The sequence below is a fragment of the Phalangium opilio genome, unplaced genomic scaffold (assembly GCF_054372755.1).
Source record: "Phalangium opilio isolate 3A_F unplaced genomic scaffold, DU_Popi_V2 ptg000003l_1, whole genome shotgun sequence".
Taxonomy (NCBI): domain Eukaryota; kingdom Metazoa; phylum Arthropoda; class Arachnida; order Opiliones; family Phalangiidae; genus Phalangium; species Phalangium opilio.
Genome location: NW_028324145.1, coordinates 12,150,590 through 12,175,184, shown reverse-complemented (window position 1 = coordinate 12,175,184; position 24,595 = coordinate 12,150,590). Strand labels below are relative to the sequence as shown.

The 24,595-nt window shown below is 35.0% G+C and overlaps 2 protein-coding genes across 16 annotated transcripts in view; one reads left to right on the top strand and one right to left on the bottom strand.

The window, feature by feature from the left end:
• The window catches only part of klar (klarsicht), a 106,170-nt gene extending 94,653 nt beyond the window's left edge, over positions 1-11,517 (top strand). Inside the window, exons 18-23 of the mRNA XM_089840972.1 lie at positions 871-988; positions 1,499-1,692; positions 2,095-2,246; positions 5,446-5,563; positions 6,547-6,821; positions 9,609-11,517. Of these exons, the coding sequence (XP_089697098.1) occupies positions 871-988; positions 1,499-1,692; positions 2,095-2,246; positions 5,446-5,563; positions 6,547-6,821; positions 9,609-10,053 (1,302 nt within the window). The 3' untranslated portion in view covers positions 10,054-11,517. The remainder of the gene's footprint in view (positions 1-870; positions 989-1,498; positions 1,693-2,094; positions 2,247-5,445; positions 5,564-6,546; positions 6,822-9,608) is intronic.
• A 260-nt stretch (positions 11,518-11,777) lies between these two features.
• LOC149717872 (uncharacterized) overlaps positions 11,778-24,595 on the bottom strand; it is a 38,387-nt gene continuing 25,569 nt past the window's right edge. For 14 of the 15 annotated variants that reach the window (XR_016368043.1, XR_016368049.1, XR_016368053.1 and 11 more), the window contains 2 exons: positions 21,050-24,554; positions 11,778-20,942 (listed from right to left, as the gene is read on the bottom strand). The gene's annotated coding sequence lies outside the window, so the exon portion shown is untranslated. The remainder of the gene's footprint in view (positions 20,943-21,049; positions 24,555-24,595) is intronic. The other variant, XM_089841154.1, reaches the window with a different exon arrangement.

Here is a 24,595-nt window from a genome sequence, read left to right as displayed (position 1 = left end):
AGGAAGTTGATATGTTATTAAGTGGGTGTCTATCTAGAAAAACTAGTATGGCTGCGAGCCAACGGATTAATCTCTATGACGCAGTTATCCACGGAGATAATTTACACCTGTTCGGTTTTTTAAGATTAACATTACGTGGTGGTCACGAAATGGTGGTTTAAAATTTGTGATAAGATAGAAGTTATGCCTTGAAAAATTTGATTTAACTGATGGAACCCATGGTAAAGATGAACTTCATAGGTCACTGTGACATTTCGTCACAAAGGTCAGTTTTATTAAATAATTTAAGGGGTCAAACAGCGACTGAAACGCTAAGTGATAACTCATAAGGTTTAGGAAATGGATGGGGGCGTTTTATTATTAATTACTGCAATGTTATCAAAGTCCCTTAGTTAAACTAATTAGCTAATTGTGGATCATTTATTCATAATTTTGAAACTCAGGCGCCACAATAAGGTTTCAAAATATGCCGCCTCTTTCGGTTGGCGCTAGTTAGTGGTTTGTTGTGGGGGTCATCGATAAAGAACACTCACTAAGGGTTTTCGTGGGATGGGGTCTTCCATAAACTTTTGGTTTATTTCTGATTATGTTTAATCGTTTTTCACGATTAATCGTGAAGATGGTTGGCAAACTAGGGCTATGAATTCATTGTAAATTAAGTCAAACATAATCGATTAGTCACCCCTTAAACTCGTGACGGGATAGCCTTGAAATACTTCTTTTAAACTTGAGTATCTAAGGTTCTAAGCAAGGCTTTTCTCTAGTTTCTAATTATGCAAATGATGATTTTGTCGATTTGGGTTAAGGTAGATGTAATGTTTTGCGTGATGACGTGATAGTGACGTTTTTTTTTACGTTTTTCTTCAATAGGCGGAATTGTTGGCTTCTTGCCAAACTAACCTCAAGTGCCTTCAGGTCATCGCGGAACACCTGGACACCGGACTGGCTCTGAGGAATCTGACTTCAGACGATTTTGTCCATTTGCAAAGTAAGACTTTGAGGATATTTTTGTCTTAGTCATGATGTGGCTTAACACCATAACCACTGAAAAGAATTTTTGGGGATTTTTATCTCCCGCGCTTTTGGCGTGACGTAAGCAGTTTTTAAAAATAGACTTTTGCTTTAGGAGCGCGGGAACTTGTGGTAGATGCTTAGTTTCTAGGAATTTGTCTCTAGAAAGATGTTATTGCTCAGGATATTTATTATTAAGGGAATGTTTAGGATAAACAAGTGTTTTTGAAGTCGTTAGGTTGTATATTTTGGAAAATCGACATTAGTTATGGATATAAATATGACGTAAGTGATGATTAATGTGGATTGAAGTAAAGGTATATTTTTCCTTTAACTCGGATTTCATTAGGAAGATGTGGAAATTGTTGTTGAAATTTTCATTAAGTTTATTTTATTCAAGAGTTAATAACGCATTTTAATTGAATATTATTCCTGGTTTGTAATGTTTTATTCATAAATATTAAATTTTTGTAAATTTTTTTTTCAGGTTTAATAAGTGGCTGGGAAATGCTTCAGTCGACTGTCCTTTCTAGCCAGACCAACGGCCAACAGTACAAAGACGTCAGATTGGAAATGGCTGAATTACGTGATAAGATGTCCGAGTTAGCCCTGGTGGCTTCAGCTGATCATAAACCGTTTGCTGATGTCGCTGAATTGGAAAAAAGAATCGAAACCCTTCAGGTAAAAGATAATTTAAATTTCGATATTTTACGAACGGCCCCTTAGTTTTTCTGACATATTAGTTCTACCACCTTATGATAGGTGGCGCCAGGCATCCTAGGGAAATGTATAAGGCTCCTATAATCTTTGTCGGTTTAACTTGAGAGTAGGTGAACAGGCTCGGAAAGCCGTCGGTTGGGTTATCACTATAGTCAAGTTCAATTGACTAATAGAAAATCCCTCCGTAAAGCTTTGCGCGTGCGCCGTAAATAATAACGGTTAAAATTTCAAAATTAATTACGTCACTAATAGACTAGTTTGCAACACGCGAGTGAAGCTCTTTTGTTTCGTCGACTATGGCGTTAGGCTCAAAGTTTTAATTATATATTTAGGGTTAATTTAATAGTGATTATGAATTATTAGGCTTCGTTATTGACTCTACAAGATACTAAAGCGATTCTGCTGGCTGTAAACTTGAAAGTTCATCGTTTGTTGACCGATGCCAAGCTAACGATATCCAGTTTGAAAGATGAAGTTACGGATCTCTACGGAAGATGGGACGATGTATATGAACAGTGAGTGATAATTATTTTTATAAATTAATTATAATTCGTGATTTTTTGTATGAATTAAAAATCGGTCTTTTAATTATTGAAAATTTTTAACCATGGATTAAATGCGTAATCCAAGTTTTGATGGGGTTGTAGACTGATTAGGGTATCACTGTAGATTGTAGACCAAGGCCCAAACATGTCTAGTATTGCCTGGCCTGAATAATTAGGCTTATTTGGGGAGGGGGGGGATTTTTTTTTCACGTGACCTTCAGAGGAGAGTTCTAGACTTATTTCTGAAATAATGCGAACTTAGGCGATACAAAATGTCAAAAATAATAGAAATTTGAAATGAATTACACCTGTGAATTATATTTTTGTCAGTGTTAGTACACCTCTTATAAAATATGACAAAAATCCCCACAATTTATCATTAATACCCCTTATTTTTTGCGTTAAACTAAACTAGCAAAGGTCCCTGGTGTATAGCTAGCTAGCTTTGGGGGGTTAGTTTTGAGGAAGGCATTGGCGCGTATCCCTTATAATGGGGTACTTTTCCTCCGAGAATGGGAATTCAAAATCCCTCTGGATCTTGATCGGCATGGAAATGGCCTAATTATCGCGTACTTCTTTTTACCACCGAGATGTGCCTGCGCCCTATGACGAATGCTATGCCAGAGACCCTGTGCTTTGCTTGCTTTCATAGGGTCTTTCTTTCTTGCTTTAGATAAAAAATAAAATTCAAATATCGTCGTCAGTTTTGATAATGGCCTTTCTTTTTTCTTAAACGAATAAATCACCCCCAAAATGTTTCAAAGGGATTATACCCCGACTGTTATTTAAAGTTTTCAGTTTTCGCCACTTGGCAGTTTAGTTTTTTATATAAAAACTGTCTCGTTTTCATAAGTTAGTGGGGTTAAGATGTGGCCACGTTTTAGTTGCATATTATTCATCAAATGCGGTGATTTAAGATCACCTATTCTGTAGTTTTTCCCTTAAATATGATTATGTTGCATCTCAAAAGTGTTGCTGAGGTTTTAATTGCGTTTTAAAAATGCAAATCCCTGAAAAATTTCCCTAGCTCTATCTGTAAGGGTATTTTGACGAGATAACTATAGGAAGAATAACCCTAAGGGCCAGGAAACTGTTAAAAGATAGAGGATGAGCGACCCCGTATTTTTTTCCTTTCTATAACTCAGCGGGTTGTCGGATTCCTCTTGTTGAAGGGTTTAAGGGCAAGCAGGCAGGTAAGGCAAAGCACCCTTTTGCCTTTTTAAACAGTTTTGACGCGTGCACAAATTGTGAAATACGAATGCAAAATAGCTTCCGCCAGGCAGTATTTTCTCCTCTCTCTCTCGTCTCTCTTTTTCGAGAATATATGACCGGAAAACCCTTTTTACCTTCATTTTACCGCCTAACTTCTTTATTCTTTACTGCTTTCTTGCCCCCCCCCCTATACATTTTCTTTAGTTACGGTATGGTAATATTTTATACCCCTCCCCCCCCCCCGACTACTTCGCTAACAGCTACTGAATAACACTGTACCATTTGTTTAAATAATTTATTGGATTTGGTTGAAATTTTACACTCTTACGTGAAAAATGTGCGCACTTCAAAAACTAGCTGCTCTTGAAGTTGCCAAACTTAAAGCGTGGAAACGTTTAGGATTTGATAACAGGTCTAAACTCTTGTAATCCAAAGATTAGTAAGCGTGTATTTATGCCCCCCCCCCCGTTTATTTTTAACATCGGAAAAGCCCAAAGTTATTTAAAAAATAAACCCCACTTCAAGGACCTCGATCAACTCTTCAGATCTAAACACTCCTTTGAGTCATATACTTAAGATGTATCAATAGTTTATATTATTAAATCCCGAATTGAGAAGGAAAAAATCGTCTGTCGTTATATAACTCCAATCATAATGATTTAAAGATAAGGCATTAAGGCAGTTTGTGGAGCTAACACTTCCAGTAGAGTAATTCCCAAATTCCTAGTTGCGCCGACTGCTTAGACAAATGGAAGTTTACTGATCCCATTTTTATGGCCTATTAGGGTTAGTGTCCCGTCTTATTCTTTCACTCGGTGGTCCCTGGCACTTCATCCTGAGGAGATATGATGATGATAAAACTGTGGAGGCGTCGATAGACTATGAAAATAGGCCTACCAATTGAGCTATATAACTAAACCATGCCCTGGCTGCTAAACCACTATGGACCATTTCCGTCAAAGGCACGCGCGAATCTCGTATCCTCGTTCGTCAGAGACTAGACGTTCGTTACTCGAAGTAAAACGCCAGGAAGTGACTTGAATTAAAGCAATGAAAGTATCCCTATTCCCACGGCGAAATATTGACCTACTGAGTAGTGGTTACCACTTGGTTAAGGTGGTTTTTATCTACCAAATAAAAAAAGGTCTGATTGCGCAAGGCGGGGGTGGGTTAGTTTAGGCCCGGGTTATCTCTTTCGGGTATCTTCCCGATTTCTCTCTCTCTCTCTCTCTCTCTCTCCTCATCCCGTTTAGATTTATCCCTGACGTATTCGCTCGCTAGCCCACGTGGGTGGAAAGCGAGAGGAGAGAGAGGTTAGGCAAGGTTAGCCATCCGCACGTTTCGGACATTAAGGATGCGGAGACTTTTCTCTCTTTCCTCTTCCTGCTCTTTTCTGTTCTGTAGTAATTCCGGAACGTCTCTCTCTCTCTCCTCTTTCTCTCTCTCTCTCTCTCCGCCCCCAAGCTCCTCTAGCAGGGTTTTATTTACTGTTTATGTCTGAAATGTTTATGACCATGGGTAGCGGGAGAAGGTTTTATTGGGGATTTTTGAATAATTGAACACGTTGTAGGGTCTTAATCAAATTACTGATTCTTTCCTTCCCTCCTTCTCCCTTCCCCCACGGGAGAGCGGAGTTGCTATTCAGGGAGGATTTTTGGAGTTCTCAGTTTTGGGTTGAATTTTAGGCGAAATTTGTTATAGTTTTCTTATTTTTTTTTTTTTAGTTTCATATTTTAAAAGTTAATTACAATTTTCGTGGCTATGTAATTATTTCGATTGAACCTTTGTTGTTTGACGCCAGATAATTAATTTCAATTTATCTTTTAATTTCAATCCCAGTATTAATAATTAAGTCGTTTTTGCTTTCTTTCTTTCTTTCAGTCGAGTTCGTTCTTTTAATTAAATTTGCGGTTTCTAAAGATTATTTTTTTTTTTTTTTTTTTTCGATTAATTTCAGAAGCGGCGCCAAATTGAGCGAATTGCAAGAAGCTCACGGTACCTGGCAGCGATTTAATCAAAATCGGCAGAAACTTTTTGACCTTTTGAACCGAGAGGAAAATTCCGACGACCAAGAGGTATCTTAACTTTTTTTTTTTTTTAATTTTTCTTAAGATGCAGGGAAATTTATATTTTTTTATTTTCGTTCTTCTTCTTTTCTGGGCGACTTGATTTATTTGCCGTTTAGTATCGGTGTGGTAATAACTTATCTCGTGGAAAAATCGTGATGTTAGGGGGGCCTTTAGCTTGAGATTCCCCCCTAAAATGTTGTTAAACCCACCTTTTTAATGGGAAAACAAGATTTTTTTTTTTTTTTTTTAGTTTGTAATTTGGGGTTAAATTTTGTAAATTAAAGTTGTCCTTATTCGTAATTTTTTTCATTTTAAACAATTTGGTACAGAGTTAATGTTTTTCAAAGATATATACTTAAGTCCGGGTATCGTTAATCAAAATAATGGTATTATTATTTTAATTTGACAAAATTTGAAATTATTATAATTATTTTAAACTTTTTTTTTTTTTTTTTTAAATGATCGGGCTTAAGATTATTTGCTAAATAGGAATAGTTAATTTTACACTGCTAGTTTATGATGGGTCAAAATTTAAAAGGAGGCCTGTGGTTGGTTGGTTTGGGTACTTACACTGTTGGAAGTGAAATTTCTCACCTGCACCATTAGTTATTTTACAAAGCCCTATTTATGCAAATTACCGTCTTTCATCTTTTGTGTCGAGGGGACATAATAGAGCACTCGACCTCTGCTCGTTGACCTTTTTTTTTTTACCTTTAGAAATCGGTTTCTTTTCAGGGGTTCTTAAGTGCCCCCCCCCCCAACTCATCCTTTTCTACTTACAATTCAAAGCGGCCCGGTCAAAATTCTTTCAAAATAATTGTGGGAACTTCACTTGAAGTGTATAAAAGCTACCCCTTTTTTATTTTAAACAAATGTATCGAAAAATAGGCCTAAATAGGCTAAATTTTGTTAAATTTTCCAAAAATGTGGGAAAACAAATTATTAAATTATTACGTTTGACCCTTTGTGTTGTTTATCTTTTTAATTAGAATGCTGATGGAGGAAGTGACCCTTATAGAAAACTGGCCGAAAGGTCGAGCAAGGCGAACGAGGCCCAAGAATTGGTTATTGGTTTACACCAAGATTCTAAAACCTTGGAACCGTTCTTTGGTACATCTGGTAAATTATGGGCCGATATCTCGAAGAATCTGAAAGAATTGGGACTAAGAGTTAATAAACTGCAACAAGACGTAGCCATGGCTTGCCGCCGACAGAGCGTCGTGGAGCAACCACCTACCACTACCGAACTGGGTTCTAGTTTTGCGTAAGTACCCAAAAACCATTTTATTTTTTACCCTGCACGCTTTCCATATGTCACATTGCTTGCTTCCAGCATGGGTTTCACTGAAGTTTGTGGTTTATCGCGGTATTCGGGATATATTTTAGTCTTTGGGATGTTTTAGGGGGATTTTAACTCGCAATTGTAGGGCATACTTACCCAAGGACCATGTTGTCAGTTGAGTCTAGGCTAAACTACACTATACCGCCCAAAATTCTCTCAGTCTCGTGACACCCGCATTATATTTTGGATAAGATTATGATACTGTCGAAGGTACCGTCCGCCATTAGTCTTTATTTAATATATAGGTTATCAAAGTCGTATATTACTCGATAGAGTCGGGAATTCCTTCTCCTGATTGACAAGAAGGGATTTTTGCCCCGATTTATTATTATTGCCTGATAACGTTACCTTATAGGAAAACTATCCAAAGTTTAGTAGTGTATTAACCCGAAATTAACGATTACCGCCAATATGGCGGCGCGAAAACCCGCGAGGTTTTCTCTTACTAATGTTTTTTTAGTTGTTGGGATGGTTTGGGATGAATGTTATTAGCTTCGGTTTAGTTTACTTTTGATATTGGTAAATGTGGATTATATACCGCGTTTCCCCCTTACGTTTCGAATTCTTTCGAATGTTGTCTCTGTAGAAACCGGTATTAGATAAAACTTTGATGGGGAAAACGAAGAAAGAATTAAAACAGTGGGAATCGAATTCGAATCATGCTGGAGCCTTTATATATTTTTACTACTTTAGATTATAGTGAAATAAATAAGGCCCGACTTAACTCTTAACTCGACGCAGCCTTTTATCTTAATGACGTTGATAAAAATTTAGGGAAAATAAATATATACTTCCCAAATCCCTTGGATTAAATTCAATAGTATATATCGAGGAAGTTTTTGAGCGCTTATAAGATATTTATTAGTTTTAGATATCGAAAGGTTTATTTAGATTATTTTCAAGAAAGGTTTTTTCAATTTTTTCAAGTTGAGGAATGCGGTTTGTAATTTAGTGATTTCTTGGGATTCGTATTTAATTTTGGTTTTACGTGAAGTTATTTCATTGTAATACGAATATTGAACCATTTCAAGAATTAGCGAATCCACGTGATTTCGATCGAGAGTTTGATATTTGAATGTTAGTTTTGATGAGATAACGAAGTTATTCGGTTCCCAATGAAGGATAAATGTCCGTAGCAGCACCATCCATCCCTTCTTTACAGGAAGGTGTAGAAAAGGGGTGTTTTCGTCTGGGAGTTGAGGGGTTAAAAGAGGCCGGTTAATGGGGATAGGAAATGGCACGTTATCGGCCACCGGAAACGACCTCTCTTCTCTTATTTCACCCAACTGCAAGCTGCTAGATCTAGCCATTGCCTTAGAACAGTCTTAGCAGGAGCAGACGCGGCCATGGGTTCTTTTTTTTTAGCCTTCTGCTAACCCCTGGCGATAAATTCGTTAGGTATTACCTTTAGATTTAAAGGAAGGTTGTACGCGTTGCATGGAAACGACCCGTTTAAGGGTCCCCGTTATCGCCTTCGGAACCCATCACTTTCCGATTGAGAAGCCCATTCTACACCCCCCCTTAACTTTTTGATTTGTAGATCTTTCAGGGCTGATTTCAACCATAGGGGGTATTTTATCCGTGTCCCGCCTTCATACACCCCAACAGTTTTAGTTATAGTCTTTATAAACATTGATTGCCCCTTACCCCATTGGGGTTCGTACAGTTAGGGACGGGTATTTATTATCTATAGACTGTAGGTAGCCTTGTCTGAAACATTGGTTAGGCATAACTGTTAAACTGATTGAAGCGTGCATATCTGCATTAGTTTTGTTGGGATTTTTGGGGAAAATTTAATGGTCTCACTGTTTGGGTAAACATATTTTTTATCAAAAATAGATGTTTAGTAATGTTGCGCTACATAATTTGCTTTGCAATGCGTTGGTGTTTAAGAATTTGCCTTTGTTTATTGCGATTCCATTAACCCTACTTTGCGTTGCGTAGGTTTATATTTGCAAAAATAACAATCATATCAATACTAGCGGAAGTCTATAATACTAATACTCAAGATAGTTTTTAGAACACGGTGCTAATATATATATGGGAGCACGCATGAATTGGTTTTTATTGGTTGTTGTGGTGGTTACACTGGTTTGGTTCCTTACCCCCCAAATTCCTTCACATGTTTCTCTACCATAATTCCATCCAAGATCACATGTTCCTTTTCCATAATTCCATCCAAGATCACGTGTTCCTTTTCCATAATTCCATCCAAGATCACGTGTTCCTTTCCATAATTCCATCCAAGATCACGTGTTCCTTTCCATAATTCCATCCAAGATCACGTGTTCCTTTCCATAATTCCATCCAAGATCACGTGTTCCTTTCCATAATTCCATCCAAGATCACGTGTTCCTTTCCATAATTCCATCCAAGATCACGTGTTCCTTTTCCATAATTCCATCCAAGAACACGTGTTCCTCTACCATAATTCCATCCAAGAACACGTGTTCCTCTACCATAATTCCATCCAAGAACACGTGTTCCTCTACCATAATTCCATCCAAGGTCTCATTTTCCACGGTGTTCATTTGCGTAGTTTCAGTTTCGGTGGTAGTGGTAGTAGTAGTTTGGTTGCTTGTCGGTGGTTTACCATATTTCCATACAAACCAGCACGCTTTTTTCCGCACGCATCCACGGTTTCCACACCCTCAAAATCAAATCATGATTTTTAATGCCATTGATTTTACTGTGTGTTAACGGTAACAGGACCCAGTCAACTGACTCCAGTTGCTCTAGCGGCGATGCCACAATAAGCGTCGTCGAATGCCGTTCCAGAGACTCTCCGAACCAATCTTTGGTGGGCGAAATACCATCGGCCCGTGTGTCCCCTCAACCCAAACCTCCGAAAGAGGTTCTGGGTGAATCAGAGTCCTATTTGCGCGTGCCCGACGAAGAGGTCGTCCTTGTTAAGAACGAGGTGTCGTCCTCCTTGCCCGTGGCGACCCCGGTAACGTCTGACCCCGTTCCGAGACGACCTCGTAGGTCTAGGTTCTGGAGAGTGGTGCGAGCGGCCATACCCATTCAAATGGCGTTGGTCTTGCTCTATTGTTTAGCCTGGTTGTTGGAACCTCACTGCTGCGACGTTTTGAATAACATGAACTTTTCGTTCACGCCAACCTTGCGTTACATCCGAGGTCCACCTCCAGTTTGAGAACTTGGTTTTTTGAATGAAGTCGCATAGGTTTTTCGTTTTTTTTTTGGTTAGTTTATATCCGGCATGGTACTCGGGGCCGCAAAATGGCCCGGTCCATTGCAGGATTTTTCTATTTAAGTGTAAGCGTTCTAATGTTAGTTGCTGGAATGATGAACTTTCCAAGATCAAGCAACTTCAACAACCGGGAAAAAGCCGCGCACGTGGGAATTAAAAAACACGTGTTTTTTCTTTAAAAAAAAAAACCCGCGGAAACGCGCGCGCCAATTCCATACACGCGCGAAATGCTGCATGCTTATTTATGTGTTACGTCAGCGCGCGAATTGACGAATGTTTAGGCCCTATAATATCAAGTGTTTAGGCCAATAGCGCCTATTTTATATAGCCCAATAAGAGCAGTTTATATAAATCAGATCGGAGCGCAAATAAACGATAAATAAATAAACAAACCGTCCAAATTTATGGCTATTAATTAGTTTTTATCGATTGAATTGAAGAATCGGAGGATTGTAAAACGATAATTATCGATTTTTTTTTAATGTAAGATCTGAAACCTTATGTTTGTTTATTTGCGCCGAAGCTCGATCGGTTCGTGAAGCTTTATTTAGCGCGATTTTTTTTTAAATAACGATAGATGTTTAATTAAGCACTTAAAATAAAAACGTGTGTGAATCACGTGGTTGCCCATCGTGTAATTGTTCAAGTGCTACACAACGCGATTAAGCGAAAATTTTAAACTAAAATAGTTTAAATTAAATAACGGCACTGGGTGTTAATCGTACGTTAATTAGAACAAAAGCAATAATTAATCGCTGTTAGATAATTTTTGTTTTTCGTTTTAAGTCCGAAAGTTTACCTTTTTTTTTAAAGGTATTTAATTTTCTTTTCTTTCTTTTTGTTTTTTTAATTTTTTAAGTTCGTAAACATGTTTGTAAGTATCGTCTTATCTCTACATAATCTTTTTTGACATTTGTACTTATTTATTTTTTAGTTTTTTTTTTCTTTTTGTTTTTTTTTAATTACTCCTGTTTTTGGTCAAAATTTACGTTATTTTTACGTTTAAAAAAAACCAAAACTTGGGTTGACCAGAGAATCAAAGCATATCAAATCGTCTTTATTATTTTTTAATGAAAGAAAAAAAAATACGACCAATTTAATCGTAAGTAATCGTACCCCTTTCTTTTAATTTTTATTATCCCCCACCCCCCAACTTTTTAATTAAGCTAATATTGTAGCTGTAGATACGCAGATTGCAAATTTTATAAGTTAACGCAAGCTTGAAATTTCCGCAAAAAAATTGCCTTAAAAATTGCGAGAAAAAAAACTAATATATAATAATAATAATCGGGAAAATTATTTTTAAAATAATTGCAAAACATTTTTTTGCGAAAATTTAAAAAGTATACCTCAGTACATCCTATGGATTTAATTAGGGCGTTAATTAGAAATTTTTCAAATTTTTTAAATGGCTCGTATTAATTGCGTTAATTGCATGATTAAAAACGCGTAAATTAAATGGCTTTTTGCGCCGCCGCGTTACGTTGCAGAGATTTATAACAATTGAAAGGTATAATTTTTATGCCTAAAAAAAAATATAGAAACTAATAGATTTTGTCCATATTGGATGCGTCATTACGAAACAAATTATGATACAAATAACTATATTTTTTTACTCGTTACATAAGAAAAAAAATTGAAATAAGGATTAATTTCCTTGTTTAAAAAAAAAACAAAAACATTTAAACACAAAGTAAACAACGTGCGCTGCCGTCTTTTTTAAACAATACCAAAACAAACAAACAAATATCCATTGAAAGAAAAAAATGGTTTTTTAATAATCTTAATATATTTAGAGAACGTTTGGAATATCCCGTAGCCGCACAAAACTTGAAAATCGTAGTTTTTTTTTAAGGTGTTCTATTCGTGTTCAGAATATCTAGTCCTCTACCCTACCCTACCCTACCCTTGTAAAAGTTTGAAATTTGCAGCACGGCATGGCAGTTAATAAATAAGAGTAACCAATATAAGGTGTATTTTGATGGTATAGAAATAATGGGGGAAAAATTAGAAATATTATTATCCAAGTTTTGAGGTTACAAGGTAAGATCTTGCGCGAAATATCTGAATTTGTATGTTGTGTAAGTGACTTTGAATATCCACCAAATAATAATAATAAAAGAAACGTACGTTTTCAAGCTTAAAAAAAAAATCCGAGGGGTTTTTTCTGCTCATGTTCATGCAGGGAGGACTTCTTACTGATGCTAGTAAGAAGTCTTAACTCTTGAAAAAGTTAAAACGTGTCATATTTATAAAAAAGACCAATTGAAAGATAAATTTGACACGGTAGTAGTGTTTTAATCACAAAAAAACACGTGTAGAAACTGAAGTATCATCTCAAAATTCAATTTAAGCAAGTATATTCGTTTTCGTACATCTGTGCGCCTACTGACTTTACAGATAACTTGTTTCAGTGTTTGTGGACTCAATTGCATTCACGTGTGTATATACATTCTATATTTCTCTTGAATTTCTATTTTATTATTTATTTTTTATTTTTGGAAGGGGGGTGGACGTCAAATTAAGGGTTGAAATCATTAAAGGTCCCTTAATTAATATCGTAATAGATTACGCCATTTAATTCTCTTTTTTTTTAATCCATTAGTTAGTCATTTATTATCGTTACAATATATGAAGAGAAAATCTTTAAAAATTTTAATAATAGCAATTTAATTTTTTTTTTTTTTGAAACATCGTAGAAAATAATCTTCTATACCATTTTCGGTGTGTGTCTTAAAACTGGTAGAGTACCAAACCTTATTTTTTATATTTTCTCCTCTTACTTTTTCTTTCATACGGGGTTTCAAGAAATTAAGAGTGTTTCTTCTTGATTAATTGTTTTACGTTGGGACAGAGTATCATCTTTTTTCTTCTTTCTTCACTAATATAAAAAATGTATAACCACTCCCTTTTATAGAGTATAATGCCCCTCGGGTTATACTTGGCAAAACCGTAGAATCAAAATGTTTTTTCAAAAAGGTATTATGATCATTTGGGCCCTTAACTTGAGTATCTTCTTTTTTCTTCCCCTTAACTAGAAGTACATTTATTGAAGTTTATAGAAATGATAGAGTTACCCTAAAATTTGTCATGTGACTATAAATAAAGATATGTGTCCACGTGCCATGCCTAATTATATCACGTCAAGTTATAAACTTTTACGTAATTATCTTTTAGCGTGCAAGAATTATATTCCATACTCCTCATCATTGAAATTATGTTCCTTTTAATATCACCAAAAGAAGGTTTTTTGGGGGAGATGGGGGGGGGAATAGTTACCTGGCTTGGTGGTTGTTAAAGAGGTGGTATAAATTCGATGGAGGTAAAATTTGCATATTACGCAGCCAACGCCTGGCCATTTTGGCTCATTATGCAATCGTGTTTATATGCTAATGAAGTCCCGGCTACGGAGAGCTCCACCTTTTTGCTTGGGTAATGAGCCAACGGCGTTCTTTGCCGCCGCGCCAACTAGAAACTAAATGAATTCCCGCTTCAACGGATAAATTGCACGCCTTTTTCCCATTTATTTTTGGCGTAACCCCCCACTTCCCCCCTCTTTTTAGCCTACTTGATACCCCCCCCTTTAAGTCTATAAATTCCAGGGACAAAAACACTAGAATTATTTTTCCCTCGTATAACTTAATAGTGGGAGGAGTTATATGGTTTTGTTCGTAACCTATGGGTATATGGTTTGGTTGACTTGTCATTTTTAAAACGCAATATACTGCTATTTATTTGTCCATGCAAGTTTTGCGATTGAAGGTAGATGGGGTGTTTACCTGATATTCCTTGTTTCATAGGTTTGGCTTAATTCAGCTGGGTAGGGTTGAAGTTTTAATCAGAAGTCAATTAGGCGAAGTTGTTAACTGTCATGACAGGAGATGATTTCGCAATCTTGATATTTATCGAATTAAATGTTTAAAATTCTTAAGTATGCTTAGAGAAGGCTTATAGTGGAAGTTCGTAGCAGTCTGCTTATTTTAATTTTATCATAATTACTCTTTTAGTGACATTTATATCTTGTCACACGTACTTTTGTCGCGGTACCTTATTGAATTTTCAGCGGCGTGTATTGAATTTATTTATCTATCGCGTAGCGTGGGCGGTTGGTTATTATTTTATTTTTATTTTTCTGTTCGCTATGACTAGACGTCTGGAAATTTGGATAAGGTTGTTGTTTTCTTGTCAAGTTTGATGTCATTTAAATAACGATAACGATGCTAATTATGTTTTCCGTAACGATCAATGGATCGTAAACTTATAGATTAAGAATATGGGAATTAATAAAACAATATGGAAAAGTATTTATACTCTTCTGTAGTGTGACCCTGGGGTCAGGGTACGCTTAAAGGTCAGGAGAAAAATTGCGGGAAATCTGAATCGGAGCAGTTTTTATACCCCTTTCCTTAGTATGACAAGTTTTAAGTTATATTAATCGAATGAAGAAGAATATTATTTGGGTGTATTGTATTAATTTTATATTTATATATATATAAATTGTTCCCGCGCATGCGTCGTGTTTCAAATATTCGGGGCACGTTCTTCTTTTTAAAGTATAACTTTTTTGTTAGTGGCGGTTGGTTATATAATGATAGAAATATGCCCCATCCAATGTTTTTTTTTCTTTCTTTCTTTTAGTAAGGGGAGGGTTGTTGAATTTAGTTTTATAGATTTCAAAAAAACCAGAGTTGAAATAAAATGAAAGTTTCTCAGGCTGAAACTTACCCTTTCTCCTCCCTCCCCGTTTGTTCTTGAATCCAAAGTCTCAACTTAATTCATTCGCTTTGGGTTTTTGAACATTTTTTTTTCTTTTAAATTAAATTGATTATATTAACCCTTTTGTTTGACTTGTATAAAGAATATGTTAGTATATACAATTGGTTGGGAATCGTACAAAAGGCAAGTTTTTATATTCACTTTATATAAATTATAATTTTCCACTCTAGGTGGTCTCGTATAGTGGCTATCTAATTAATTAGTCCGGAAAATTGTTTAACCGTTTCGCCAAACGCGTTTCGTTTCTTGCCTCCCTTATATTTATAACCCAGAAGATATAATTTTGAAGGCGAGAATTGACAATTATTACTCAATATATTTTTGTTGAAATTTCTCTTAAATTTATTTAGGGAATTTTATTATTATTATTTATTTTAATTTTAATATTTATCTTTTTCTATACTTAAAAAAAGATAAATAATAATAATAATTATTGTAACGTTTCCCGCGACTCTAAAAGCTAAGCACGCTTATTTAACTTACAGAGAACAATTGCTTAGGTTAGGTCCGGCATTCTTGAACCTGACAAAGAAGCTATAGGCCTAAATGGGGAGTTTCTATCTATTATTCAGTTTAGTTAAAAGAAAAGGCTAAATTTCTTCTCCCTTTTTTCTATACTCATTATTTTAAACTCGCCGATCATTTATATCCTTAAAGTTTGGTAATACCCGTCCACCACCACTACCGTGAATTCATTCGATACCATTACGAATGGTCAGCGAGAAATTTAAGGGTTTCTTGGGGAGTAAGAATAGAAGTTAAGGTCATTTCGACAATATTCGAGTTAGAATTAAATAATTTCATTGTAATAGAACCGAAAGAGAATAGAGAGAAGAGGTTATTTCGTAAATGCTTCGGAACATTTCTTTCTTTTCTCCGCCCCATTTAATTATACTTTGGGTTAAAAGATTTATCGTTCTTGGTCTACCTTCCTTAATTCTTTCTTTAGCATGGGATATTCCTCCCTGCCTACCTACCCCCTTTCCATTTTTATTATATATAGGTGTAATTGGTCAGTTTTTGGCCCGAGACAATTACGGTGTCAAAAATAAAATGGGTGGCCGAAAATTAATGTCCTTTTCCGGGGCCCTAGCTCAAAAAAACTGAATGCATGCAGAAGAATAGAAAAAAAATATATATTCCAATTTATAGAGTAATAGCGGCATTTTACTCTTAGCTAAGGTATGTTCTATAGAAGATATAACACAGTGCCATTAGTTTCTAAGATTTTTTTAGGGTAAGACGCGACTGAAGTTAAAAGGCAGGATATGGGATATTCTGGGGTATATTCGTTAACCGTAATGATAAGGTTTTTTCAATGGTGCAATTTATTACTGGCCCCGGGGCGGGTCACTTAAGCACTTTAATAATACAACCGGTTTTTTTATTTAAGTTTTTAGCCCTTTTTTTCTCTAATTTATTTTTTTTTTCACGATCTCGTTTCCGTCGCTCACGAAAATTAATCGAGCTATTGAGAGAAATCTTTAAGGTTCGTCTCATTTTTAAATTTCATTGGGTATGAAGTTACACCGGTATTTCTGGAGTATTTTATACGAGTGTAGATTAAAAGTGAGATTAAATATATATTGCGTAATTTCGGACAATCAACGTAATATATATATAAAAAAATAAAACCTGAGAGCGGGGGCCAGCACGAAATCCTTGGTATGTCCATGGTATGTGGACTGGTGGTGTAATTTTCTAAAAACGTTGGTCATATTTCTTTCCGGACGTCAGGTTTATTCTTGACTCGAGTAGCACGGCTCGTTGAATGCCCAATTTTTCATAAGGAATTATTTTTTTATATTTTGCAAATTGTAATATTAACTTACCCCAATTATATAACTAAAACTTATATTTTTGAGAAATTGTGTCTATGTAGCAGTAATTTTACTTCTGCCCCTGAGTCCCTCAAAGTGGGGTCCCCTCCTTTTTGTAATCAGTTATAGAAGAGGTCCCCATGCATATTTGGACTGCAATTCGATTATTTATACCATACGGAAATACCTTTTTTATTATTTTTTAATTGAAGTATAAATATTCACGTCGTGTTACGGATTACTATATTGAAATTTATAGTTTAAAATTTATTAAAGTGTGGGACTGAACGACGAGTTTTAAATAAAGGTTTAGGATTTTTATTCCTTCAACGAAAAAGGGAAGGGAGTTTGAAAAAGGACCACTCGATTGATATTCCGAAAGCAAACCGAACCGAGGAGCGAATTCGCTCGCTCGCACGCGTGCAGTCCCAATGGCGGAAGAAATTAATAACGCTTTCCTTGGGTTTAAGGCCAAAGTTCCAAACAGAATGGGATCTACTTCAATTTGTCACTTCTTTCGAAGCCCCGCTCGCTTTTTCTCAGCTTCCCCATCCTGAAAGATACCGCCCGTCTTACTTGACAGCGCTGTTGAATTTAGGGGTTACCATGATGACGCTCTTATCCAAGTGTAAGCCAAGATTGTAGAGTACTTCTTTTTTTTTTCCCAGTTGTCCCACCGGACGGTTTCTGTCTTCATCCACCCATGGACCCCCAGCGCGCCAACAAAAAAAACCCAAGCATATACTTGAGAAATTGGTTCCTACTTACGTAGTCTCGCAGGTGTAGGTCCTGTCTTAAGTGTTAGTTTTTTTTAAAAAAATTACCTTTTAAATATGATTGTAATAAGTTACTTTAAAGGGAGAGTGGACAAATGTGCGTCTTGTACATGGATCCCCATAGACAATAAGTATATAGCTATTAAGATGGCATACCTTTCCTTTAAATCCTTAAAACTATCAGAGAGTCTTAAGTGACGAAAGGTACCGCCTATTTTCGACAACTATAGTTCTAACCCCGAAGCCCTTTCTAGTTGTTGACCCTTAACCTTAGCAGATGATAAATACGTGTAGACCAATCAGCGCCTGCCACGTTGAAATTTCGGTATCTCGCACGTTGATTCTTTTAAGAAGTGTACGTGATCAACCGAGCAATAATGAAACGAGAGAGAAAAAAAAAAGACAATTTTTATCGCCCCATTGTTGTTTCAACAAAGTAACGTACTTAAGTGTACTTACCTAACTACTATTTTAATTAGCGACTGTTTGAAAGCGGGTTTTTCTTTTTTTCCTATCGTATTTGCCTCCTACCCTTGAAACGTTAAACGCTTTAGTCTTTACTATTGTTAGTTTTATATTAGCCTCGTTCTAAGGATAAAATTATCTCGCTCGAAAGCTGCTCTAACAATGACGTCCTATATCTAGCAAAAAATGCATTAATCTTTCGATAATTACGATATCATTTATGGCAGAGAAGGAAAGGGTTATTATAATTACGAAGAGGAAGTTTAAGGAAATTTTAGGATATACCAAATTATCGCTGATAGAAACGGCAATAAATCTTTTAAATTATTCCGAAATTAAAATAAATTTATGAAAAGGCCCGGCTTTTGTCTGTCTGGTAGTAACGTTTCATCAGGAGCTGAAATTTATTACGTATAGTGTTTGATTTATTTACTTCCTTTTAATTTTTGAGGATTTTTTGTACTTTAGATTATGAGTTTCTGATTTGTAGGATTTGAACTCTGGATGAAATGTTTTAGCGGTTTTCGCGTGGGCATATTTTTTTATTTTTTATTTGAAATCTTTTAAGGGTAAATTTTTTCGTGCCTCATTGGGGCCCCTTTAAATAAATGTCATTTCAACCTTATCAACTTAAATAAGTTCCCCAATTTTAGCTTTTCACTAGGATTAGAAATATTTTAGTTCCTATAGAAAAAAGAATAAGAAAATAACAAAATACGCTCTTTCTAGGTTAGTTGCGCGATTAAAACTAAGAAATCTCTTGGTTTGACACGTACCACTCACCAAATTTGGATTACAACCTAGTTAGGGCTACATGATCAAATTAAATAGCAACAGTAAATTAAATATATCCCTACCTGATAAAGCTGTTAGGTTCTTTTTGGTCCAATCGTTTAATATTGGTGGTATGCCATCTAATTTGAATTTTTTAAAATGAAAATTATTTTAGTTATAAAGTTTTAAAATTCAGTTACAAAGGTTTTTTAATCGTCAAGTTTTCGACCACCCATTTAGTGAAAATCATCTTTCTCAATTAGCGTATAGTTTTGTAACGTAATTTTATAATTCTAAAGATTTTTTATTTATTTTGGAATTTGAGAAAATATTTTATGATTAATAGTTGTTTTTGGAAACTGGCCCTTTCTTTTTTTCTATTTTGTTTTTTCGTCCCAAAATTAATGAATTCTAATCACGGTTTATTTGAAGGACGCCGAAAACTAGTTTTTCTTCCCCCTCCCCTATTGCGCTCTTAAGAATTTTATCATGCTCGCGGAAGAGTCTGGAAAGCAATAAAATATCGAAATTATTTTGTCACACTTATATTCCCCGATATCCCTTTCGATATTTTAAAAAATAAATATATTTTTCTAAAATTAGAAGTAAATTATTTCGAAGGTGTATTCGTATAAGCTGTCTTGAAGTTTAAGACTCGAATCATTCTTAGAGAAGGACAGTTGAAAACCTCGAGGTTATTATTATTATTATTTTTTTAATTTGACGTTTATGAATTATGTCAGTATTTTTTACGGATAATTGGACTTCAATTATCGACATTTTTGAAAAATATTTGGCGATTAAATATCGCGATAATATTCGAAGGACTCTATTATTGCTTTTATATTCAAATTTTTCCTCTTAAATGTTCTCGTATGTTTTGAGTTTTACGCGCGACAGCTTTTAAACGTTTTTATTTTTCTTCCTCCCTAAAACCATCCCACTTAAAATTTTGTTATCCAATCGCCTAATCTATAGAAGTATATCTATAATAAACGAATTAAAATCGACTCCATATCGTTCAGTTTTAAGGTTTTGTTAAGGGTGTTTTTCCATTGGCGAATTGGCCAATCGCGTTAGAGTAATTTATCATTTTTTGATTGACGATAATTAATGGTTTTCATGATGGATTTGACAGCTGGGTTACAACTGGTGTTCTTTTTTTTTCTTTTTGAGGCAAATTTTGATTGTTTATCGTAATTTCTTCACTGTATCATGATCATATAGATTTGAAAAACAATTTTCCTGTTTTTTTTTTACTTTGAAGTGCAAATTTCTCCTTAATAATTGCACTGTTATTCTAATTAGTCGAGGTATTAATTTTCGAAGGTCCTATATTAAATTTTTTAATTCATTAAGATTCCAATAGTTAAACCTTGAAATAGCTATTAAATTTGATGCAAAATTTGCATAAAACGTGCCCTATTAGCATGGTTAGAAAATTAACTTGTCAATTGTCGAACATGAATAATACTCAAATACTGGTTTTTGCTGAAACGTAAGTTAAAAATCTGGAGTTCCAAAACGCTTATTTGCGGCAAGTAATTACCGTCTAACGCAAAATGTTTCAAATTTTTATTAAGGTAACTTTACCTTAGTATTGTAGCAAAGTTAAATTCGAATTGAAAAGTCTTTTAATAAGGAACATTTCACTTATTTATAACCTTGAATCTGCATTGCAAATGAAGTTTAAATTATGATGGATCATATGACAAACATTTTAACATTATAACGTTTTCTTATTTCGTGGTTTTTATTCATCTTTTTAATTTCAAAAATAGAAAGTAATTGCTTTAAAATTTCAATTTCAAATGAGGGTGATGAATTCTTTATTTCGAAATATCTCTCGTACAGTCTCGTTATTATGTCTGAACAATACGCCTTAAGGCTTTATCACCCTTTATATGTTAAACGGAATTAAACTTGATACTTTATAACAGTTCATTAAAGAAACATTACGCGTACATATCTATTCAAAGCCCGTCGCTCACCAATTGTGGCTATTTTTTTAAGTGAAACTAGTTGACCTTAGCGAGTCCGGTGGTTATACCGAGCTATTATCCCACTGACCACTGGTCACAAATACACGTCTCGCGCGGCCATTATAGTCGGTAAATACGTAATTAAACCCGAAAAAATTGTACTCAATTCCAATACGTGTGCGTCGGGCCATAGGCGATGTAACTTCTTATAAAACCGTCTGGAAATTTGTCTGGGTACTCTACATAAAAATAATCCGTGTTTAGAACTCCTACGAAGAATCAGTCTTGAAATGGTTAGATTTTATCATAGAAATTGACGATTTTGTCATGGAATTTTAGATCATACCTAGGCTGATGCCTTGCAATTTACAAGTTGCTTCTTTCGTGGTCCAAGTGATGATAATGCCTTTTGGCTATTTTTTAATTACACACGCGGGTATTTTAGGCAAGGGTTGAACTGCTTTGGGCATGATGATGGAACTTTCTTGACAAATTTTCAGACTCATCTTCAATTTAGTTTTCGATTTCGTATAAGTCGGGTCGAGGAGGGAATTAGATTTGATATCATTTTTGACCTTTTTCAGTTTTTTGATTATATAAAGTTAGTTTAAAATCCTTTTCGAAGACAAGTCAAGTATGGTTCTGTTATTGAATTACACGCGTGAACCTGAGGAAGTAGTTGTCTGGATACTTAACAACTTTAATTTTATTAAAACGTCGCCTCGTGGTAATTTTAAATATCGTATAGTGAGAATCTCTCGCTACCTTTGGGAAATAACCTAAATATGGTATGTCACGTGGTATTTTACTTTTAGTTACTATGAGCCGTCTATAATCTATCTATATGTCTAATATTTTTAGGGTTACTTGTGTAACGAGGAGTGGGATAATTTTTTTTGTTAGCATTAATTTCTTGTATAAATTTTGATTTTTTGATATTTTTGGGTAAGTGTCCGACCACCCATTACGTACTTTATGTCGGATGAAATTAACTTAGCACGTTTAGCTAGATAATCGGCACGCTTTCATTGTAGCACGATGTATAATAATATAAGAAATAATATAGTCAACGTTATAAATATTTTTTGGGTAATTCACGAAGTTAACCCGGGTTTTTGGCCGCCGAAGTAAAAAAAAAATCACGCGTTGAAAACAACGTGTTTTATTTCCCTTGGATTTTTCAAAATAATCTTACGAAAATTTTCGTACATAAAGATGTAATACGTTATTTTTGCATATTTTTGTCTCACGTTTTTTACCAATAACAAATTTTCAAATCCTCCCTCGTGTCAGGGTGAGAAAAAGTTTTTAACTTATCCATAAATTAATAGAGATCCTTTTTTTTATCACGTGATACATCGTAAGATGAGGGTCACAACTTCTAGAATTTAGTTAATCCTTCATGAATACTGAACTGTTGTTTCAAGGCAACGTTTCATTGTTACTAGTATAGCTTAGTTTTGAATTGAAAGTTTGACATGGTCACAGATTCCCTTTAATACAGACTAAATATTGTCGATTCTAGTCTACTTTTCTACAACAATCGTACTCGTATAATTTTTCATATATTACATTAATTAAAAAAGTGTGTGGGAAATACGAACGTGTTGTCATCTTATACTAACAACAGTTTGCAAATGCCCCCAAGGCCCATCTCATTTAATTTTTTTTTTTTTTACTTTTCCAACGAGATAGCTTCGTGGCACGAAAGGAAGCCCCCTTATCAATAAGATTTTTTTATTTCCATCCACGTTTCATTAAATTTCGAAATTACTATAGGTATATCTGAACCGCAATATGGCCACAGGTTCGCTACGTTTTGACGTAAAAAAAAACAAAACCTTACTTTGAATTTTAACACTAATTCGAGCTGACAGCTAGTCACTATTTCGAAACGTGATCGAAAATAGAGTCTAAGTACCGTCCGTATTTGTACGAAAATCAGATAAGCTTTATCTATAGGATTGCGTGAATGAAAAGTCGTCATGCTATAGCTTGTGTGTGTGGTGTGTGTCCTTCTGCCCTAGACTTATTTTTTTTAAATAAATATAATATGGTGGGATTTGTGATAAGACTCTTTCTTTTTTCATATTTAATTAAGACGACTTAATCCGAAAAACGTATTTCCTGTCTCGATAAAAGGCGTTTTTGGAGATTGAAAAATGTTCTGAAATAATTCGTTATGTAAAAGTAGTACTAGAAGTGTATTTATGCACTGGTGAAACGTTTGAAATTGACTGGGGTGGTCTCCCTAAATATTACCTATAGATTTTTCAAACCTTCAATATATATTTTCTTTTTATTTAAATGTGATTTCTGACGAAGGTGATAACTATTTTTCGGAACGTTGTCCAGTCCAGAACATGAAAGAGACTGGTTCAAGGGCTAGTTCTCGCATTGGAAATAAATACACGCTAATTTTGCTGTTTTAAAAATTAACTAAAGTTGATAATCACGTTATTATGACCATTTTAAAATGACTTGGAGGCAAATTGAGGGCCTCTTTTTTGTTTTTTGGCTTGTTAGCTGTGTAGTATTCAAGGGCAAAGTATTTATTTCTATTCTGGTGTCTGGATTTTTGCGACAATTCTTGAATATTGATTGAATAATTTTTTAAATTACACTGATGTTTGTAAAATGTGCTTGGGAAAGTGTTTTAACACTTTCAGCCATATAAGGCCCGTAACTCTTCAATGACTATTTTCTAAGGGGGTTTTTGGGATTGTGGTAAGGTTCGTAGGTCAATTTCCCAAGTGTGAAACGTCTTTGTGGGTTAAAATGTTTGGGACTTCCCGAGTCCCATAGCTTAGATTTCGCTCAGGATGTTTTAGTTCCCTTTTTTCCCCATAGAGAAAGGAATATGTTTATTTTATCCTTGGAAGGATCAAAAATCGATGATCGAATTCGCGGCACGTATCGTCTAAGAAAGCGCAACCGTGTTTTTTCTCTCTTTAACCTCTCAAACGTGCTCTTCGAAGCCCAAGTGAGAAGAACCCCCGTGACCCCCTCGATGATGCTTTCTTTCAACATGTTACCCAACTACTGACACGCGCCCCTCGTCCCTAGAAATTACTCTATTTCGTCATGTTCGTCCCACTCCCAAAATTAGACCAGAAACACCGTGTTTTTTAGAATATTTCAAGTTCATAATTTGGTGTGTTCAGTTACAAAAGCCAGGGATTATATAACGGACTCTAGGCTCCTAAATTAGAAAAAAAATAATATTTCGATAAAGATTTTAGAAGAATTAATACTGCAATGGAATATTATTATAATATACTGGACCCTTGACCAATCTTTTTAAAATAATATCGAATATATAAATTTAAATGTTGTTCTACGATATGCATTTTCTGAATTCACGTGATACCGATCTCACAGGGCTAAATTTGTTTTTAGCGTCAGGTGAAGGTCAATTTTTGTCTGCGCCATTTTTTTATTATTATTTTTACGTACTAATTACTCTCATTTATAAAAAAATATTTAGGGTTAGATTTTGTCAAATTTTATAAAGATATCGCCCCTGAGGCCGTGTAATATCGTGTTCTTGAAAATGCATATGCAACAGTCCATAAAACCGAAGGTTGAAATACCGCGATATTTAAACGTTTTCGTCTGTAACAATTTTTGAATTTAAACTAAAAGTAATTTTGTTACTGGAATTAATAGGAGGGTTTTTTTTATAGTCTCATTATTTTTTCTTATTTAAATATGTCTACCAAACTTCGAGATGTTTTTCAATATAGGGTGTGATCATTTTTTCTTTCTTTCTGGATTTAAGTAATTATTTTCTTATATAAGACCCGCGCTACGACGAAATTTTCCACGCTACCAGCTTATTGAATGTTGATCTACATTGATAGGGTAATAATAATAAAACAATAATTGTAAG